The sequence below is a fragment of the Heterodontus francisci genome, chromosome 40 (assembly GCF_036365525.1).
Source record: "Heterodontus francisci isolate sHetFra1 chromosome 40, sHetFra1.hap1, whole genome shotgun sequence".
In the NCBI taxonomy this organism is placed as follows: domain Eukaryota; kingdom Metazoa; phylum Chordata; class Chondrichthyes; order Heterodontiformes; family Heterodontidae; genus Heterodontus; species Heterodontus francisci.
The window spans coordinates 3,442,354-3,461,642 of NC_090410.1; the positions used below are offsets into that span (position 1 = coordinate 3,442,354).

General features: G+C 41.8%; 1 protein-coding gene across 5 annotated transcripts in view; it reads left to right on the plus strand.

Moving 5' to 3' along the window:
* LOC137352977 (protein Smaug homolog 1-like) overlaps positions 1-19,289 on the plus strand; it is an 89,907-nt gene that overhangs the window by 30,252 nt on the left and 40,366 nt on the right. For 3 of the 5 annotated variants that reach the window (XR_010969799.1, XR_010969800.1, XM_068018814.1), the window contains exons 2-3: positions 2,736-3,251; positions 13,480-13,746. Coding sequence is in view for 3 of the 5 variants with exons in the window: in XM_068018814.1 (XP_067874915.1) it covers positions 2,736-3,251; positions 13,480-13,746 (783 nt within the window). In the remaining 2 variants the exon portion in view is untranslated. Of the gene's footprint in view, positions 1-698; positions 785-2,735; positions 3,252-13,479; positions 13,747-19,289 lie in introns of those variants that run through there. The other 2 variants (XM_068018815.1, XM_068018816.1) reach the window with 2 other exon arrangements.

A 19,289-nucleotide genomic window follows, 5' to 3' on the forward strand; every position in this document is an offset into this window, starting at 1 on the left:
GGAGGAGCTGGAGAGGATGAATTGCACACCTACTTCTGGAAGTATATTTAAGCATTGAAGTGTACTGGTTTAAGTGCAATTTTCTCGCAGGTATTGAAACCAATATGTTAAACAGGTCTAATAATGCTTCCCTTCAGTAGAGGCTTCTATAAGCATATAAATAGTAAAAGGAGGGGTGGGGATGACTAGGGACCAAAAAGGGGATTTATGCATAGAGGCAGCGGGCATGGCTGAGGTGCTACATGAGTACTTTGCATCTGTCTTTACCAAGGAAGACATAGTGCTGCATCATAGTGAAAGAGGAGTTGAGATACTGAATGGGCTTAAAAATCGATGGAGGAGGTATTAGAAAAGCTGGCTGTACTTAGTTGATAAGTTACTAGGACTGGGTGAAATGCATCCAAAGATACTGAGGAGGTAAGGGTGGAAATTGCAGAAGCAATAATCTTCCAATTCTTCTTGGATACAGGGGTGGTGCCAGAGGACTGAAGAATTGTAAATATTCAAGAAAGGGTGTAAGGATTAGCCCAGCAACTACTACAGGCCAGTCAGTTTAACCTCTGGGTGGGAAAATCTTTAGAAACAATAATGCAGGACAAATCAACCGTCACTTGGACAAATGTGGATTAATTAAACAAAGCTAGCATGTATTTGTTGAGGGCAAATCATGTTTAACTAACTTGGTTGAGTTTTTTGATGGGGTAATGGAGAGGGTTGATGAGGATTTTTTATATTTGTTTCATGGAGTGTGATCGTCGCTGGAAAGGCCCTGGAGAAAGTAATGGTGAGCTGCCTTTTTGAACTGCTGCAGTCCTTCAACTTTTGTGTAGCAATTTTGTACAACGGAGTGGCTTGCTAGGCCATTTCAGAGAGCAGTTAAGAATCAACCACATTGCTGTAGGTCTGGTGTCACATGTAGGCCAGACCAGGTAAGGATGGCAGATTTCTTTCCCTAAAGGAAATTAGTGAACCAGATAGGTTTTTATGACAATTGATGGTAGTTTCATGGTCATCATTACTGAGACTAGATTTCTGTTGAATTTCTTAATTGGATTTAAATTCCACCAACTGTCGTGGGATTTGAACCTGTGTCCCTGGGTATTAGCTTGGGTCTCTGAATTACTAGTCCAGTGACATTACCAGTACATTGCCATCTCCCCATAATGCAGTTGATATGGTGTACTTGGGCTTCCCAAAGGCATTTGATAAGGTGCCACATAACAGGCTTGTCAGCAAAGTCAGAGCCCATTGAATGAAAGGTACAGTGGCAGCATGAATTCCTTTTTCAGACTGGAGAAAGGTATCGAGTGGAGTTCCCCAGGGGGTCAGTACTAGGATCACTGCTTTTCTTTGTATATATTAACAGCCTAGACTTGGCTGTGTAGGACATAATGTCAAAAGTTGCGATGACACCAAAATTGGAAGTATTGTGAACTGAGGAGGATAGTGATAGACGTCAAGAGGACATAGGCTGGTGGTACTGGACAACTCGTGGCAGATGGAATTTATTGCAGAGAAGCATGAAGTGACACATTTTGGTAGGAAGAGTGATGAGAGATAATATAAAATAAAGGATGCAATTTTAAAGGGGTGCAGGAGCAGAGGGACCTGGGGGTATATGTGCACAAATCATTGAATGTGGCAGGTTGAGAAAATGGTTAAAAAGGCATATGGAATCCTGGGCTTTATAAATAAAGCTATAAGAGTACAAAAGCAAGGAAGTTATGATGGACCTTTTATAAAACACTTTGGCCTCAACTGGCATATTGTGTCAAAATGTGTTGCGTCCAGAATTGAACGTTGTGAAGGCATTTGAGGTGGTACAGAAAAGATTTGAGAATGATTGTAGGGTTGAGGACTTCAGTTACATAGATAAATTGGAGAAGCTGGGGTTCTTCTCAGTGAAGAGAAAGTTGAGAGGAAATTTGATAAAAATGTTCAATCATGAGTCTGGAGAGCGTAGAGAAACTGTTCCCATTAGCGGTAAGGTCAAGAGCCAAATGACACCAATTTAAGGTGAATGGCAAAAGAACCAAAGGCAACATGAGGTAAAACATTTTTGCACAGGGACTGGTTAGGATCTGGAATGTGCTGCCTGAGAGCGTGGTGGAGGCAGATTCAGTCATCACCTTCAAATGAAAATTGGATAAGCACTTGAAGGGAAGAAATTTGTAGGGCTATAGTGAAACGGCAGGAGAGTGGGACTAGCTAAATTGTTCATGCAGAGAGCAGGCATGGGTTCAACAAGCCGAATAACCTCCTGTGTTGTAACCATTCTATTATTTAGCATTAAATTAAAATCATTTTTGGCAGTTAACAAACACACAAGTTCCAAAAGCTATTCAGTGATTACAAGGGTGAAATGGTGAAAGCATATTGTGCTTACTTTTGGCATTATAAACCTTAACTCCTAAATTGCAGCTGCTTTTGAGTCCATTCCACCCTGTGCCATCCTGTCCTTGGTGACCATTGAGAGCTTTTGTAAGCTTTGTTGTAGTGCATTTCCTGGTGCACCCAAAACTGGTTACTAACTTTTCGCTTAAATCATTGATCCAGTTTCCCTTTATTCAGAAAACTTGACTGTGTTTGCCAGATAACTACTGCCCATTGACTGGTTATGTGGGCTAATGTTGTATGTAATTTATGAAAGGTAGATGAATGAATGGCAGTGAAAATTCAGCGACCGGTCACAGCTTTATTGCCAGAGATTTGAATTATTGTACTTCATTTTTCAGCTTTCATCAGTCAATGGCATCAGGACCCGAAGGAAAAGATAGTTTTGCAGTTGCTTTCCCATCTTCCTTTACTTCAGCCTGGAAATGTGGAAGCAAAGTCTGAGTATATGAAACTGCTGCAGAAGGTGCTGGCCTATTCCATTGATAGCAATCTGTTCATCGAGGAGAGTAGACAGCTGTTATCCTATGCACTAATCCATCCTGCCACATCACTGGATGACCGGAGTTCTCTGGCCTTATGGCTGACCCACTTGGAGGAGCGCATGTCGAGCAACTACAGTTCACAGAATGTGGGCCAAGCAGACTCTATTTATGCAGGAGTGTACAACCAAAATCAAAGGCAGAATGTCGAAGACAAACTCAATGAATGGCAGAATCGAGCAGATAGTGGCATGTGCGTCTCCGTCCCTGCTTGGCAGGACAAGCCAATGACTTGTGAAAATGGACATTTGCCTCTGCATACATCTGCATCGGTGCCATCTGCTATGAACAACATTGGAAGCAATACAAGTACAGGTAAGGTGAACATTTAATTATCAAGTTTGAACATAAAAGGTGGCTTGTGCTTAAGCCCTTGCTGAATGTTGCTGGATTTTGTTACAATGTGGTTGCTAAAGATAAATTTGTTGACTCGAGTGGCTCCATCAACAAAAATGGACTTTTGTATTTATCTATTCTGTTCTGCATGTACTGTCTTGGCTATTTCTGAAGCTTTCTGGCATTAAGTGGGTACATGCGGAAACTCTACACTCTTTACCCGCCCCACTGGGTAAAGGCAGCACTCTGTTTAATCCACACCTACCACAAGGTTCAGGACTTGCTTCTTGATGACAAAGTGCAATTAGTGTGTAAATTTAGACCATTAATGATGGTTGATGGCTTGATCATAGAGGATATCATGGATATACCTGATCAGGTCCTCACCATACTTGACAACTTTCCAGCAGAAGTTTATGGGTATTATTTGGGAGTAGTAACACTGGCTGCATTTTTTTTATTTGCCACTATTCTGCAGAGTTGCTTTTACATACAAAACAATAGGCAAACTAAGTTTGCACACTCATTTGAAACAATGCGTAGGTGGTTCTTAAACCGTAGAAATTGCAGCACAGCTGGAGGCCCTATTGACGTATAGCACATGTGCTGAGGCTAGCTCTTCAGTTATCAACTGATTATGCTACCCTGCCCTTTTCATATTTTTTTCAGATGATTATCCAATCCCCTTTTAAATGATAGAGCCTGTACCAAAAGCCACTTGTGGTTAAGCATCTTATATTGTTGCTTTTAAAATTTTCAAATCTTTCAGTACCCTCTGTCCTCCCGATCTCTAGCATCCACCAACCCTCCAAGATTTCTACACTCCAATTCTAGCCTCTTGCATATCCCTGATTTTAATTGTGCCTCCATTGGCTGCCTGGACCCGAAGCTCTGGAATTCCCTCCCTAAACTCCATCTTTCTACTACACTCTCCTCCTTTAAGATGCACCTTAAAACCTTTTGGTCATCTGCCCTAATCTCCTTGTGTAACTTATTGTAAAGTTTTTATAACACTCCTGTGAAGTGTTTGGGATGTTTATTACACTAAAGGTGTTATATAAATACAAGTTGTTGACTTCCCCTTCATGCTTCTAGTGATCTGAATCAGTACACCCTTGTCACAAAAACAAGAAATGCTGGAATCACTCAGCAGGTCTGGCAGCATCTGTGGAAAGAGAAGCAGAGTTAACGTTTCGGGTCAGTGACCCTTCTTCGGAACTGACAAATATTAGAAAAGTCACAGATTATAAACAAGTGAGGTGGGGGTGGGGCAAGAGATAACAAAGGAGAAGGTGCAGATTGGACCAGGCCACATAGCTGACCAAAAGGTCACGGAGCAAAGGCAAACAATATGTTAATGGTGTGTTGAAATACAAAGCATTAGTACAGATTAGGTGTGAATACACTGAATATTGAACAGCAGCAAGTGCAAACCTGAAGAAAAACAACCTGAAAAAAACAGTGGGTAAGCAAACTGAACAAACTAAGATGAAATGAAATAAATGCAAAAAAAGATTGTAAAAAATGTAAGAAGGAATGTAAAAAAAGGAAGAAAAAATAACTAAAAATGAAAGTAAAATGGGGGGGCTGTCATGCTCTGAAATTATTGAACTCAATGTTCAGTCTGGCAGGCTGTAGTGTGCCTAATCGGTAGATGAGATGCTGTTCCTCGAGCTTGCGTTGATGTTCACTGGAACACTGCAGCAATCCCAGGACAGAGATGTGAGCATGAGAGCAGGGGGAGTGTTGAAATGGCAAGCAACCGGAAGCTCAGGGTCCTGTACACCCTTGTAACCGATTCACCAATTACTGCAAAAAAACTCTCTTCACCCTTTCATTGTATTATATATTAAGATATATGAACACCCCTTAACCATCACTGGACCAGTGTTTTTCAATTTGGTACCAGAAAGCCAAAAATATTTTTTTTCAAGCTATCAATGAAACTCGCAGGAAAAACTTGCATTATTGCACCTTTTATGTCCTCTGATGTCCCAAAGCACTTCACAGCCAATTAGTTTATTCTTTAAGTGTAGGCATGGTTGTTTCATCTTTACAACACTGCTAGTGAATTGTATCAATGCCTGTGGTACCTGCTAATGTTGAACTCTGCTTGTACCAATATTTTTCATTGGTATTTGCACTAGGTCACTGATTAAAAATTGGCCAAGGGTTCCTTCCTTGGTTTTGCTTCAGTTAAAATACAAATTTTTCATTGGAAATAAACGAACAACCTTTTATGCAGATTTAGGGTCAGATAATGCAGTGTGTAATTGTTTGTATTGTATTCAGTTGATGTGGTTTGCACTAGTTGATTTTTGCCTAGCCCTGCAGCATGTACTTTTATATTGCAATGCTGTCAATGTGAAGAACTAAAAAATCTTTTCTCTCAGGTCTGTGTGAGTGATTTGCTGATGGAAGTTTGTTATGAGTTGGTATTTTCCAAGTTCAACATGACTTTTAAGGGTTAAGCCATTACCAGGTAGTGTTGGCCAAAAGCTGTATTCAGGTACACTCTCCAAAGATACTCGTCCAAAATTCACTTTATAATAAGTGTGTAAGACCTCACTTTGCACAGCACTACATCAAAATGTTCAGCAATACTCCTGGTAGTTCAGTTAGTAAATACGTTCAAAAGTGTGAAAGTAGACAGGAAGGTCCACTTTCTGATTTCACAAAGTTAGCTGGTGGTAATGGAGGTCTAAAGTTGGATTTTGGCACCCTTTGGCTAGGAAAGGGAAAAGACCAGCAAAGATTTTTGCTTCTGAATTATGTCCAGTGACCCCTACTGAAAAGTTTGCATGTTCAGATGTTGGGTGGGGACAAGGGTTTATGATTTCACCCACCTCCTCTTCCCTGCCCCCAATGTTCTGTAATTGTGTACCTTGCCTTAGTTGATGTATGATGGCTAATTAGGAAGCCACCAGAGGGCTGCTGATATCTGTGGAGCCATATCCTAGCCTGAGTTGAGTATATCCAGTTTTCCTGATTGCACTGCTTAAATGAAAAAAGCTAACTATCTGTATTGGCAGATTGTGCACCCAATTTGAAAATGCTGAAGCTGACACAAAATCTATGCCGAGGTTTGCAGTCACTGTCGTTTGTTATCCATGTACCGTGCAATTGACAACTATGGGAGAATATGGACATGGTGTGGAGGGGACTTATGTTCTGTTGGGTCTCTGGAAAAATTCATACTGTCACGAACCTTAGGTGTGGCACTTTGCACTGAAGTAATTATGTATTTCAGTACTACGGTAACTGGCATTGCCTGTTCAGAGACCTTGTATAACTTGTCATTTGGATCTTTCTGGATTGACTACTAGAGTTTAATACAAATGGACAATTTAGAATTAAGTTGAACAAATATTTTTGTCTGTCTTCACAGTAAAAGACACTAAGTACCAGCAGTAGAGGATAGCCTAGGGGCTAATGAGAGTGAGAAAATTAATTAGTATCAGCAGAGAAAAAGTAATAGAAAAACTTAAGGGACTAAAAGCCAAGAAATCCCTATGGCCTGATGGCCTACATGCATGGGTTCTGGAAGAGGTAGTTCCAGAGATGATGGATGCCCCGGTTATGGTTTCCCAAAATTCCCTAGATTCTGTAACTCCCAGCAGGTTGGAAGCTGGCAAATGTAACCGTGCTATTCAAGAAAGGAGGGGGGGAGAGAGAGAATGGGGAACTACAGACTAGTTAGCCTGACATCAGTTGTTGGAAAATGCTGGAATCTATTATTCTAAAGCAAGTCTTAACAATGCACTTGGGAAGTCATAGTATGATCAGACAGAGTCAACACTGTTTACAAAGGGGAAATTGTTTGTCAAATTTTGAGGTTTTTTTTGAGGATGTATTCAGTAAAGATCAAGGGGGGTCAGTAGATGGATACTTGGATTTCTGAAAGGTATTCAATAAGGTGCCACGCAAAAGGTTAGTATGCAAAATAAGGGCTCATGAAGTTGGGGGTAATATTAGCATGGATGGAGGATTGGCTAACGGACAGGAAGCAAAGAGTAGGGATGAACAGGACATTTTCAAGTTTGCATGCTGTAACTCGTAGAGTGCCGTAAGAATCAGTGATAGGGCCTTAGCTATTTACAATCTATATTAATGACAGCCAGAGACTGAGAGTAATGTATCTAGGTTTACTGACCATACAAAGTTGGATGGGAATGTAAGCTGTGAGGAGGACACAGAGGCTGCAAAGAGATGGAGACAGGTCAAGTGAGTGGGCAGCCAGAGTATAATGTGGTGAAGTTATTTGCTTTGGTAGTAGGAATAGAAAAGCAGAATGTTTGTTTTTAAAAGGTGTGAAACTTGTAAATGTTGATGTTCAGAGGAACTTTGAACTCATACAAGAAAAACATTAGCATGCAGGTATGGCAAGCAAATGGCATGTTGGCCTTTATTGAAAGGGAATTGGAGTATAGGAATAAGGATGTTTTGCTACAATTGTATAGGGCTTTGGTGAGACCACACCTGGAATACTGTGCACAGTGTGGTCTCCATATCTAAGGAAGGATATACTTGTCTCATTTTTGGTTCCTGGGATGAGAGGGTTGTCCTGTGGTGATAGGCTGAGTAAATTGTGTCTATACTCTCTGGAGTTTAGAAGAATGAGAGGTGATCTCAATGCATGATACAAGATTCTGAAGAGGTTTTACAGGGTAGACTAAGGGGTTGTTCCCCTGGCTGGGGAGTCTAGAACATGGGGGCACAGCCTCAGGATAACTGACCATTTAGGACTGAGGTGAGGAGAACTTCCTTCACTCAATTGTGAATCTTTGCATTTGTCTACCCAGAGGGTTATGGGTGCTCCATCACCGAGCATATTCGAGACTCTGCTCAATAGATTTTTGATATCTCCAGGAATCGAGGGATATAGGCAGGAAAGTGGAGTTGAGGTAGAAGATCAGCCATGGTCGTATTGAATGGCGGAGTAGGCTTGAGGGGCTGAATGGTCTTCTATTATGTATTAAGAGTGGTGAACATGCTATTCTGTTGTGATCTTCAAGGTTAGTTTTACGGTTTTATATTTTGGGCGAAGTTTATATGAACTCTGAAAGTTCTTTGCACAGAAATATTTGCAAAATGGAGCTCCCTACAATGATCCAGCAGATAGAGGTAATACTAAGCTGGTCCCAGGTTCAATTCTTGGTCTGTGCTGAGTTAGGGTACCTAACTGCACACTAAGTGGGATGTTACAACACCCCAGGCTGGAAGTATCAAGAGTAACTATCTGGTGAATACTAATGGAAAGTACATTGGTGAGAAAAGAATCTGTCTTGGCTGTGATGTTCTCTGTGGTTGTGAAGTCTGTCAACGCTCTTACCTCAGGTTCGTGTGAGGAATAGCCAAGTACTAGAAGGTGAGCAGCACCTATGGAAAGGCATCCCAGCAAAAGAATCAGTGCCATTTAAAAGAGGGGAGGCAAAAAGTTGCAATGTGTTGGGTTAACTTGGGTAATCTCTAACTGATTTTTGCGCAAAGTAATTTTAAGCCAGGAATCTGAGTGCTGTGCCATATTTTAAGAATCATTCACTTGTTCCATCCACTCCCCTCCAGGGTATTTTAGCAGTAGAAACATTTAGGCAGCTCAGTGAGTTGTTCCAGCAAACTGCGCCATAGGATAGATTATGAATTTTCACCGCAAGTTTCTGAACTTGGCTACTAAATTTGGAATGGGGGATGGGGAGGGGAGAGAAAGGAACAACGGCACTTCCTCAAAGGATAAAATAGCCTAGAAAATCACCAAGCTCCCACGTGCACCTGGTTTTGGTTTGAGTGGCATTGACAGAGGCCTGGGAGTATTGCAATTGTCTGCCCTCTTGCTGAGGGCAGTGCATGGCCCAGGGAAGGGATCCTAAAGGAGGGAGAAAATAACTTATTAAAAGAACTCTGAGAAAATGTCTGTTGCAGATGTTACATAATAGAGAACATGTGTGTTATAAAAGCTATAGAGAACATTCAGTACTCAACCATGCCAATGGTGTCAGCCTATATATAGATTGGAACAAAAATGCCTGAAGGCAGTACATATCTGCAGCTGTTTTTCTCCTCTGTGTAGTCAAATAAAATTATGCATCTAGGGCTTTCTGTGAATTGCGCGCATGTGAAACCCGTAGAAATAAATGATGGACTTCATTCAGCTCTGATGAGATGTCACTGTTTAAAATTCATTGGCAGCAGACCCGTTCTGATTAGGGGTTTTATTCTGGAATATAATGACTTCTGTACTCTATTATGTTGAAGTACAGCCTGACGGGGTGCTTTTGCTCCCTTCTACAGATGTAGAAGTGGCAATGGGAAGTGACTGCTGACATCTGTTGTCTGCTATTCTTTCTATCAACAGGCCAGAAATACAGTTTTCAACATTGCTTTCTTGTTGGGCCATGCCAGAAGGGCTGTGGCCTGATTAAGAGTGTCATAAATGTGACTTGTAGTAACTTCAAATGCAAAAATTTTGCACATGGCAGGTGTTTGCATTACCCAGTTTACTGCATATCATAAGCTAAGCACATTCGATGGACTCAAAAATGGCTGCAATATAAATGTAGTTTAAAGGTTCTTCTACAGGGATTAGGGAACAATCAGTTGTTAGTCGGTTTGCTGTGCTGTAAGCACCCACACGCAGTCTAATCTTTGGCATCAGTGGGAAGTGTGTAAAATCTACTGACCCTCTGTAGAATAGTTATAAAAAAAAAAATTGTGCTGGCATGACTCATTGACTTTTTTCTTTCCTTCTTTGGTTTCAACTCATATCCTACATTCCCTAGCTGAGAATTCACCCAGGCCATTAGTTCCTAGACATCAGCCAGCAGTGCCTTGACCGGAATATCTTGCTGCTTATATTTGGTATTTTTCCCCTTCTGTTAGGAAATCTCCTTCCTTTTAACAATGTGCCCCAGCTGAATGACTCCCCAAGTGTTGTGACCTTTCTCTGTCCTCCGAGAATGGTGAACATGAACACACACTATCTGGCGGGCAGCCATAAAGACAGGGCTAAATTGTGGCGAGTCGAAGAGACTTAGTAGTTGGCAGGAAAAAAGACAGAGGCGCAAGGGGAGAGCCAACTGTGCAACAGCCCCAACAAACAAATTTCTCTGCAGCACCTGTGGAAGAGCCTGTCACTCCAGAATTGGCCTTTATAGCCACTCCAAGCGCTGCTTCACAAACCACTGACCACCTCCAGGCGCGTATCCATTGTCTCTCGAGATAAGGAGGCCCAAAAGAAAAGAAAAGAACTTCTCTGCAGTGCACTGTAGCAGTGCTGGATCACTCCTGTCCAAATGTTTTTAAGGATATGGAAATGTTTTTTTTTCCTGTAGTTGGGGCAGAATTATTTTGGGGAGCTCTGCCTTGATGGTGATAAGCAAGCAAGCCATTATGGGTTCAAAAAACCTCACTGGAGATTGCGTTCATTTCCCTTTTTTGAAAAAAAAATAACTATGAACTATTTTAAAGGTTCCTCTGGCTAACCTGCATGGTAATGTAGTAGCTTCATCCCAAACAAATGTTGTCATGTTCATCTGTTTTCACTAACTGAGGTTTGTGAAGAGTTTGCCTTGGCTGTGTATGTACATATTTAACATACTTGTGTGATCTCTGTCTATCCAAACTCTGTGTGCATACCTCAGGAAATGTGCCTGATTTGTTAACTTGGTTGTCAGCTCTGTCTCCCTTTATGGGGCCTTTTTAATAAGCTGTGTTGTCCTGTATGAAGAAAATCTATGTAATGGAGGTGGTTGGATATTCTGGGTAGAGTACGAGCCATTGAGTTATACAGCACGGAAACAGGCCTGTCGGCCCACCATGTCCATGCTGGCCATCAAGCCTATCTATTCTAATCTCATTTTCCAGCACTTGGCCCGTAGCTTTGTATGCTATGGCGTTTCAAGTGCTCATCTAAATAATACTTAAATGTTGTGAGGGTTCCTGCCTCTACCACCCCTTTAGGCAGTGTGTTCCAGATTCCAACCACCCTCTGGGTGAAAATTTTTTTTCCTCAAATCCCATCTAAACCTCCTCACCCTTGCCTTCAATCTATGACCCCTGGTTATTGACACCTCTGCTAAAGGAAAAAGTTTCTTCCTATCTATGCCCCTCATAATTTTGTACACCTCAATCAGGTCCCCTCCCTCAGCCTTCTCTGCTCTAAGCAAAATAACCCTAATCTATCCAGTCTCTCTTCATAGTTGAAATGTTCCAGCCCAGGCAACACGCACCCTCTCCAGTGCAATCACATCCATCCTATAGTGTGGCAATCAGAATTGTACACAGTACTCCAGCTGTGGTCTAACTAGCGTTTTATACCGCTCCATCATAACCTCCCTGCTTTTATATTCTATGCCTCAGCTAATAAAGGCAAGTTTCCCATATGCCTTCCTAACCACCTTATCTACCTGTGCTGCTGCCTTCAGTGATTTATGGACAAGTACACCAAGGTCCTTTTCTGATCATCTGTACTTCCTAGGGTCCTACCATCCATTGTATATTCCCTTGCCTTGTTAGTCCTCCCGAAATGCATCACCTCACACTTCTCGGGATTAAATTCCATTTGCCACTGCTCTGCCCATCTTACCAGCCCTTCTATATCGTCCTGTAATGTAAGGCTATCCTCCTCACTATTTACAACACCGCCAATTTTCATGTCGTCTGCGCACTTAATGATAATACCTCCTATATTCACGTAGTGGAAATACTTCCCTTCAGAAGCTATTGATTGGGCTGTACAATTGAAAATGCTCCCAGGGGTATCTTTTTCAATAACTGGAAAGTTTGGCTTGCCTGCACTAGGCCAATTTTCCCCTGTCCCCCTCTGAAGGAAGGAAATTAATGAATTAACAATATAGCTTACAAAGAAAAGTTGAAGTGGGAGTAAACAACCCAAAGTTTTGAAATTGAGAGGGATAATAAAAGTCCCCTTTCATCTTGATTTTACTGTTTAGTTTCTCACTGGTTACCATTTAGTGTAAAGGCCTGCTACCAGACCCGAACCAGACGACTTATATCAGGTTCGGGTCAAGTCGGGCCCCTCTTCTGGGTCCAGTTTTCGGGCTCAGGTTGCATTGAGCCGAGTCCAGGTAGGGCCAGGTCAGTCGGGCTGGACACACACGGTAAGTATTAAAAATTTTTTTAAAAACTTACCCGAGATGGGAGCTCGGGGTGAAACTGAGTCTGCGCAGTGAGCGAATGATATCACGATGACATCATGCATGCGCTGCAACTTCGTGGAGCTTCCCAGTCGGAAGGTAAGTAAAGGAATGATCGGGTTGGGCTCGGGACGAAATTTGAGGGACTCTGGCCGGGTCGGGCTCAGGTCCGCTGTGGATCGGTCGGGTTCTTTTTCCTGACCTGAGCAGACCTTTAATTTACTGTCTATAAGCTGCCCTTGGTTCTAATGTAGCTGAGTATTTGTTAGACTGGAAATCACATTTTTTAGTTGGAGTTACTGTGTTTAGACTTCCACTTTTTTGAAAGTGGAAAGCTTTCCTTTTTCCAACATTCTAATTCTCATATCAAAAGAAAGTTAAAAGAATCTGCTTTATAATAGTTTCCTTGTACATTCATAATTTGACACATTTGAACCGTGGGATCATTTATCATTTTGTGTGTGTGTGCCTATGTGAAGTTTTTCTGCTTTGAGTCATACTTTTCAGATCTCAGGGCAGATATGTTGAGATTCTTGGAGAGTCCTCTGTTTTAAATCTCACTGCACAAATAGTTGTGCCTTGGCTTAATGTTTGGAGAAGAACTTTGGAGATAGTATTTGTAGGGTTGGAATACAATGTGGTTTCCAGCGCACCATTTAGTGCAGTATTTGTCTTTTTCGCACTAGACTGTCTCCAGTTGGGAGAAGCAGAGACAATTCAGGAAGGGGGCCCTCACTGTAGTTGCAGATGGAGCCCATCCATTACCCATTTGGACTGATGAGGCCTTTTAGTATTCATAAAGTAGATATGATTTTGAAATACTCAATAGAGATGCACAGCAATGTCAATTAGCAACTGAGAAAGAAAGATTAACATTTTGCAAATCAGTCAGGCTGGGGAGCTAGTTACTCTTTAGCAGAACTGACCAGGGCTGAACACCTAAACCCCATCTTTTTAGTTTTTTTTTGTTTTGCCCACTATATTTGTTGTCAGAGGGGGCAAGTTTCTTCATTTAAAAATTTCAAATAAATTAATGTACCATTTTTAATTTTCAGTTCTCCAAGGCCAAACCCAAACCAACCACAGTCCTCTGAAGCGCTCAGTTTCCCTCACCCCACCGATCAATATGACAAACCAGTCTGTGGTCAGCGAGTGGATGTCTCCAGACGACCTGCGTACCAGGGCAGTCTACGCCCCATCAGACCATGCACCACTGTCCCCGCAGAGCAGCATAGCCTCCTCTGGGAGTGGTGGCAGTGAGCAGACAGAGGAACAGGGGTCAAGTCGCAACACATTTCAGGAGGAGGGGAGTGGAATGAAAGGTAAGAGACAATGACCAGGTTATTGGCTCAGAAAATGTAATTGAACTAATATAGAGTTTAGGCTGAGTGTCTGCATAAAGATTAGGAAGTTAGGAGTAAGATGAGAGATAGGTGGACCCTTTTCACCCAGACTTGTTGGTGCAGTTGTAGGGAAGGACATTGAACTGGAGAGTGGAAATGAGGATTTTTTTAAGAACCTGATCACTCGTGTGAGTGAATGCATTCAGTTTGTATCAAGATTGCTGCTGGTTGCACAAGACCAATGTGTTGGGAGCTGGCACTGCAACCCATCCAAGGGCAAGGTAAAGGCAGCTGTGATGAGATGGATAGTTGGGTTTGATCTTTGAAAGATCTAGTCGGTGTTGCATTGAATATATTTCACTTGCTCTGAAAAGGGGACCCTATTGCTTGAGCACAACTCTTATACAGTCCTTCATTCTGCAACTATCCCTTGTGCCTTACTAGCATTCTAACTAGTCTTGTATTTTATTTCATTTATCAGTGTGCAGGAAAGACAGTGACATACACATCCTTTGATCAATAATTAGTAAAACATCTTGGAATGGATTCCAGTAATTGAAAAGTATTCCATTTGTTGACCTCTTTAGTTTTTTTGTGTATTGTAGCAGTATTATTTAGTAGCAAGAACCTTTTTTGCAAAATTTTTTCAAAAGTGGTAAATGGAAGCATCAGCATGTGCTGATGAACTTTACTGATGCTGGGAGCTCCGATTATGCTGTTCTGTGGACTGAATAGAATTCTTTATTGTTCAGGATTTTCCTTTCAAGTGAGCCCTTAAAATACTTTTGAAGTTACAGCCACTTTGGAAAGAAAGACTTACATTTATATAGCACCTATTATATTTTTCAGTGTAATAAATTGCTAAGAAGTGCAATGACTGTTCTGCAGACAAATATGGCAGCCAACAAAATCCTGCAGATGGCAGTGAGATAAGTGATCTATCTTACCAGGCATTGAGTGAAGAATGTTGCTGGGCAACTGGGAGAATTCCCTGTTCCTGAATATTCCACAGGAACAAGCAGATTTGGCCTCTGTTTGGCTTATCTAAAAGATCATTCTTTTGAAATCTAATGCCCGGAAAGTGATTACTGTTGTTGTAATATGGCATCATGGATGTCAGGCACCCTCTGATATTCATCTGGTTATCTGGGCTGTTGCACAAAAAATAGTGTTTGCAGGCTATTTGGCCGCAGGGAGAGGGAAATTACAGCACAGCCAGATCCTGGCCACCTTTCCAGTGGTGGTCATTGAATAATTAGGATGGATACTGTGTGATTGTCATGAATTTTAAGCTGTTGCTCAGTTGCCTGTACTTAACAATTGGGAAAATCACAGGTGACGTCTGTGCACTTAGATTATCTTTTTTGCATCTTTTGTGGGGTGCTTTTTCTTGACCCATTTTGTTGATGAAAGAAAAAGCTGTTTCTAAGTTTTTGTGGGTATGTGAAATTGGACAATTTTCCCCACTGAGCGTCTCTGCTCCCAAAAATGTGTTGACTTGTGCTGGTAGTTGCTGCTCTCTGCTACCTCAGCCAAGTGCCCATTCTTGATCATGCCCAGGTAATGAGTAGTCTTGTGGGGCAACAGATGAAATCAGGGAGAGTGTTTCTAATTAAACAAGGTGTGTCAGTAACACTAATTTCTGATATCTAATGGAAATACCTGGAATTGTTTGCTTTGAGTTAGATACATGAAATTCCATCTGTTTCTCTGTCTACATTTCTTCCTCATTGTATGCATTTGCTGTCTTTTACTGTGTACTGTAAATGCCTGGAGGTGATGCAAAGTAGTAACCCATCCATGTGTTAATGACATTCATAAATTGCTGGAGCCTTTCATGCTTGGTTTATGATGTCATTTGAAACCCTCTGTTGTGTTGTTGCCTTGTAACATGACCCAGGAAATGGGTGCTTCAAATGTGGAAGTCTTCACACATCCTGTGACTTTTATCCTCTGCTCCACACACTCTGTACTGTTTCAGACCTACATAACTTAATTGCCCTGACCTAGCCCAGTACTATCAGTGGTATTATCAACAGACTGTTGGTTATAGCTCCAGTTCCTCAAGACAGTGGGCTGAATTTTTACCAGCGGCGGTGAGCATCCAAGATGGCGGCCGCTGGAGTGGGATTTGCTCCACGGAGCTGCTGCGATATTAAATGCGGCGTCTCATTTACATGGCTGAGGCGGACGGCGTCTTCCCTTTTTTTTCCCCCCCCCCCCACCCCACCCCAATGACGTGGAGGGATGAGAGATCTGTCCCCGGCACCTGCATCTGGCGCCAACATGCAGGTGTCGGTGCCATTTTTAAAGGGCTTCGAGCCCTAAATGACCATTTAAATTTTTAAAGAGACATTGAATTTAAAAGTAGTAGAAACAATTAAACATATCTTTCCAGCCCCTCTCCCACCCCCCTGCCCCAATAGCCTTACATTTCTTCCCTTGCCCTCTCTTTTTCCCCCCCCCCCCCCCACATACTAATCTTCTGTACCTGAACTCTTTTTTTTTTTTCCCCCCACATGCCACCCAAGGTCAGAAACTTTTAACTTCACCCCTTCCCATCACCCCCTGGACCATTCGCATAAATTTGACTCCAATCCTCCCCCTCCCGCACAGATATACTTACCACCTCCCCCTTCCCTATACGTGTCTGCCATACTTCACCGGTCAGAGATTGGATGGCACGGGAGTGCCGGCCACTGACCATAATGTCAGAGGGACGTCCGGCGGCACCAGGTAAGTAATTCTTTAATTTACACGTCTTAACATTTTAAATGTGTCTCCTGTCACCAAGCCGCAAGGGGACCACCACAAGGCCTCGCAGCTGTCAGTAATATGGGGCAGGGCCTTCCTGGCGTCTAGGTCCATGGTGGGCCTCTCCCGGAGGCATTTTACGGCACCCCCCCACCCCCACCATGACACCCAACATCAGGGAGTTGGTAAAATTCAGCCCAATAAGAGTGTTAAGAATTCTCTGAATCGCAAACAGCAGTTTGTGTGAAACTAATTACTCCGTGTAGGAAATGTCGGAATTTTAACCATGTTACTCCTGAAACAAAGTGCTGAATAGATAAAACTTGGACAGAGCAAGACTTGTTCTATGCTCAAACCACCTAGTGCTGTCAGTAAGCTTATTTAGTGAATTGGTGCCAACATGTTACAGTAAGACTTGGAATTAAGCCAATATACCATGTGCTCTTAATTCATCATATCCAAATTACTTCTGCCACAGGGGTGGACATGTTACCCCCTTATAGTGCTATATAGATCCAAATACTTCATCTGCAAGTATGGATTGGAAGGATCCATTCTATAACTGTACTGATTTCTTTTTGTTTTGTTTTTTTCACAGTTCAGAATGATACGGCATGAAGAGTTCATGCACCCATCATTACACATTTCTGAAATCGTACCAATGATATTGCCTTCTCTAGCAAATCATGAGAATCCGGATATTCAGAATAAATCAGATTAAAGATTTTCTCAATTATTTGTGCTATTCTAGGTTGTTTCTATTTTAGTTTCCATTTGCACTGTACCCTTTTCCCCAAGCTGAATTTGGACTTCTGCCAGGCTTCTGTCATTGCTTCTGTCTGGCCAGTGCTAGGTGGTGTGTGACAGTGGTCTGTGTGGCTTACTCTTGAAGATTTTCTTTTATCTGGGAACGCAATACAGTTTTGACTTTGCAGTATATTCATTACCAGACTGGGAACCAGTCAGTCAATCACTCTTAAATTTTGAGTGTAGCAGCAACCATCATTTCAATGACATTAATTGGTCAGAAATAGAATATCAGTGAAAGTAGTCATATTTGGCAGATGTATTTCAGTGTTTGGAGTAATCAACTATTAAAATATGTAATGAAAGTGTTGATGTAATCATTTGGTGGATTGGGACAATGGAGTACAGTGGGTTGATATATAGGCTTTTAGTTCCTCACTAACGAGTCACTTTTTTTCTCTCTCAATGGCTAGACACCTCTACAATTTTTATTTAGTTTCTCTTCTCTCCCCTTTCTCATTCAGAAGGAAAAATCGAAAGGTTAGTTACACCAGCACATTTTCTCTGTTTCTACCTAGTTGCTGATTGCAGAGTGGCATCAAGAGACTTCTGGGCAGTGGACCAGTATGTGTCTTGGCTCAATGAATAGTGGATGTTACAAGGTCACAAGAAAGAGAAGAAAAGTTCTGAATTAAAAGTTTAGTTAAAAGACTAACTCATGGGCTCTGACAGGAACAGGAGGAACCTCCTCCTAAAATTCATTTACCTGCCTTTGATCCATATCTCTTGATAGCCCTGTAAAAATCTGTATCAGTCTTAACCCCCCAGCATCAACAGCCTTTTGAAGGAGGAAATTCCAGATTTGCACCACCCTTTGTGAAGTGCTTCCTGATTTCAATCTTAAATGTTCTAAGCTCTAATTTAAAGTTGTACCCTTGTTCTGGATTCATCCACCAGAGGAAATAATTTCTCTATCTACCTTAAGCAGATCCTTTAATCACTATGCACCTCAATTAGATCACCTCTCAACCATCTAAACTTAAGGGGGAATGCAAGCCAAGTTTCTGCAACCTGTGATCATTTATTCCTTTAAGCCCCTGTATCATTTTGGTAAGTCTGCACTGTACCTCTTTCCAAGACCTTTCTGATGCCCAAAACTCAATCCAATGCTCTAGATGGGGTCTGATCAAGGCTCTTAAAAATAGTACGAAAAGTTCCTTCCCTTTATATTCCAGCACCCTTGATCTAAAAGTCAACACTCAGTTAGCCTTTTTGATTTTTTTTTTGTATCTACTGCCTGTATCTTCACTCGCCACCCCTGTTCACCCATCACCCCTGTGCTCGCTGGCCTAGATTGGCTCCCAGGATGGGAGCACCTTGATTTTTAAAGTCCTCCATCCTTGTTTTCAAATCCATCTATGGTTTTGTCCTTTCCCATCTTTGTAACCTCCTCCAACCCCACAGTCCTCCAAGATCTCTGCTTTTCTCCAGTTCTGGCCCCTTTCATGTTCCTGATTTTCATCACTCTGCCATTGGCAGCTGTCCTTTCACCTGCAAGGTCCTAAGCTCTGGAATTGCCTCCCTAAACTGCTCCATCCCCCTCCTTTTAAAATGCTCCTTAAAACATACTGATCCTAAATCCTCTTTTTTTTTGTGGCTTGGTGTCAAATTCTGTTTGATCCTGTGGAAAAACCTTGAAATATTTTACTATGTTAAAAGATGATATATGATTTATGTACATGAGCACCCAAATGCCGCCTTAACTCCTTGCCATTAAGAAAATATTCCAGTTTTGACTGTCTTCAAAATGAGTGACCTCACACTTCCCCACATTGCGCTCCATCTGCCAGTTTTACCTACTCACTTAATCTGTCTATAACTCTATCTTCCTGCTCCCATCAACAGGACTTGCTGTACCTCCTAACCTAATGATTATGTACAATATCACATTTTATATATTGTGCTGACTTTGTTTTATCTTGGATAGGTCTTGGTTGAAGTTAACAAATGTTACGGTGTAA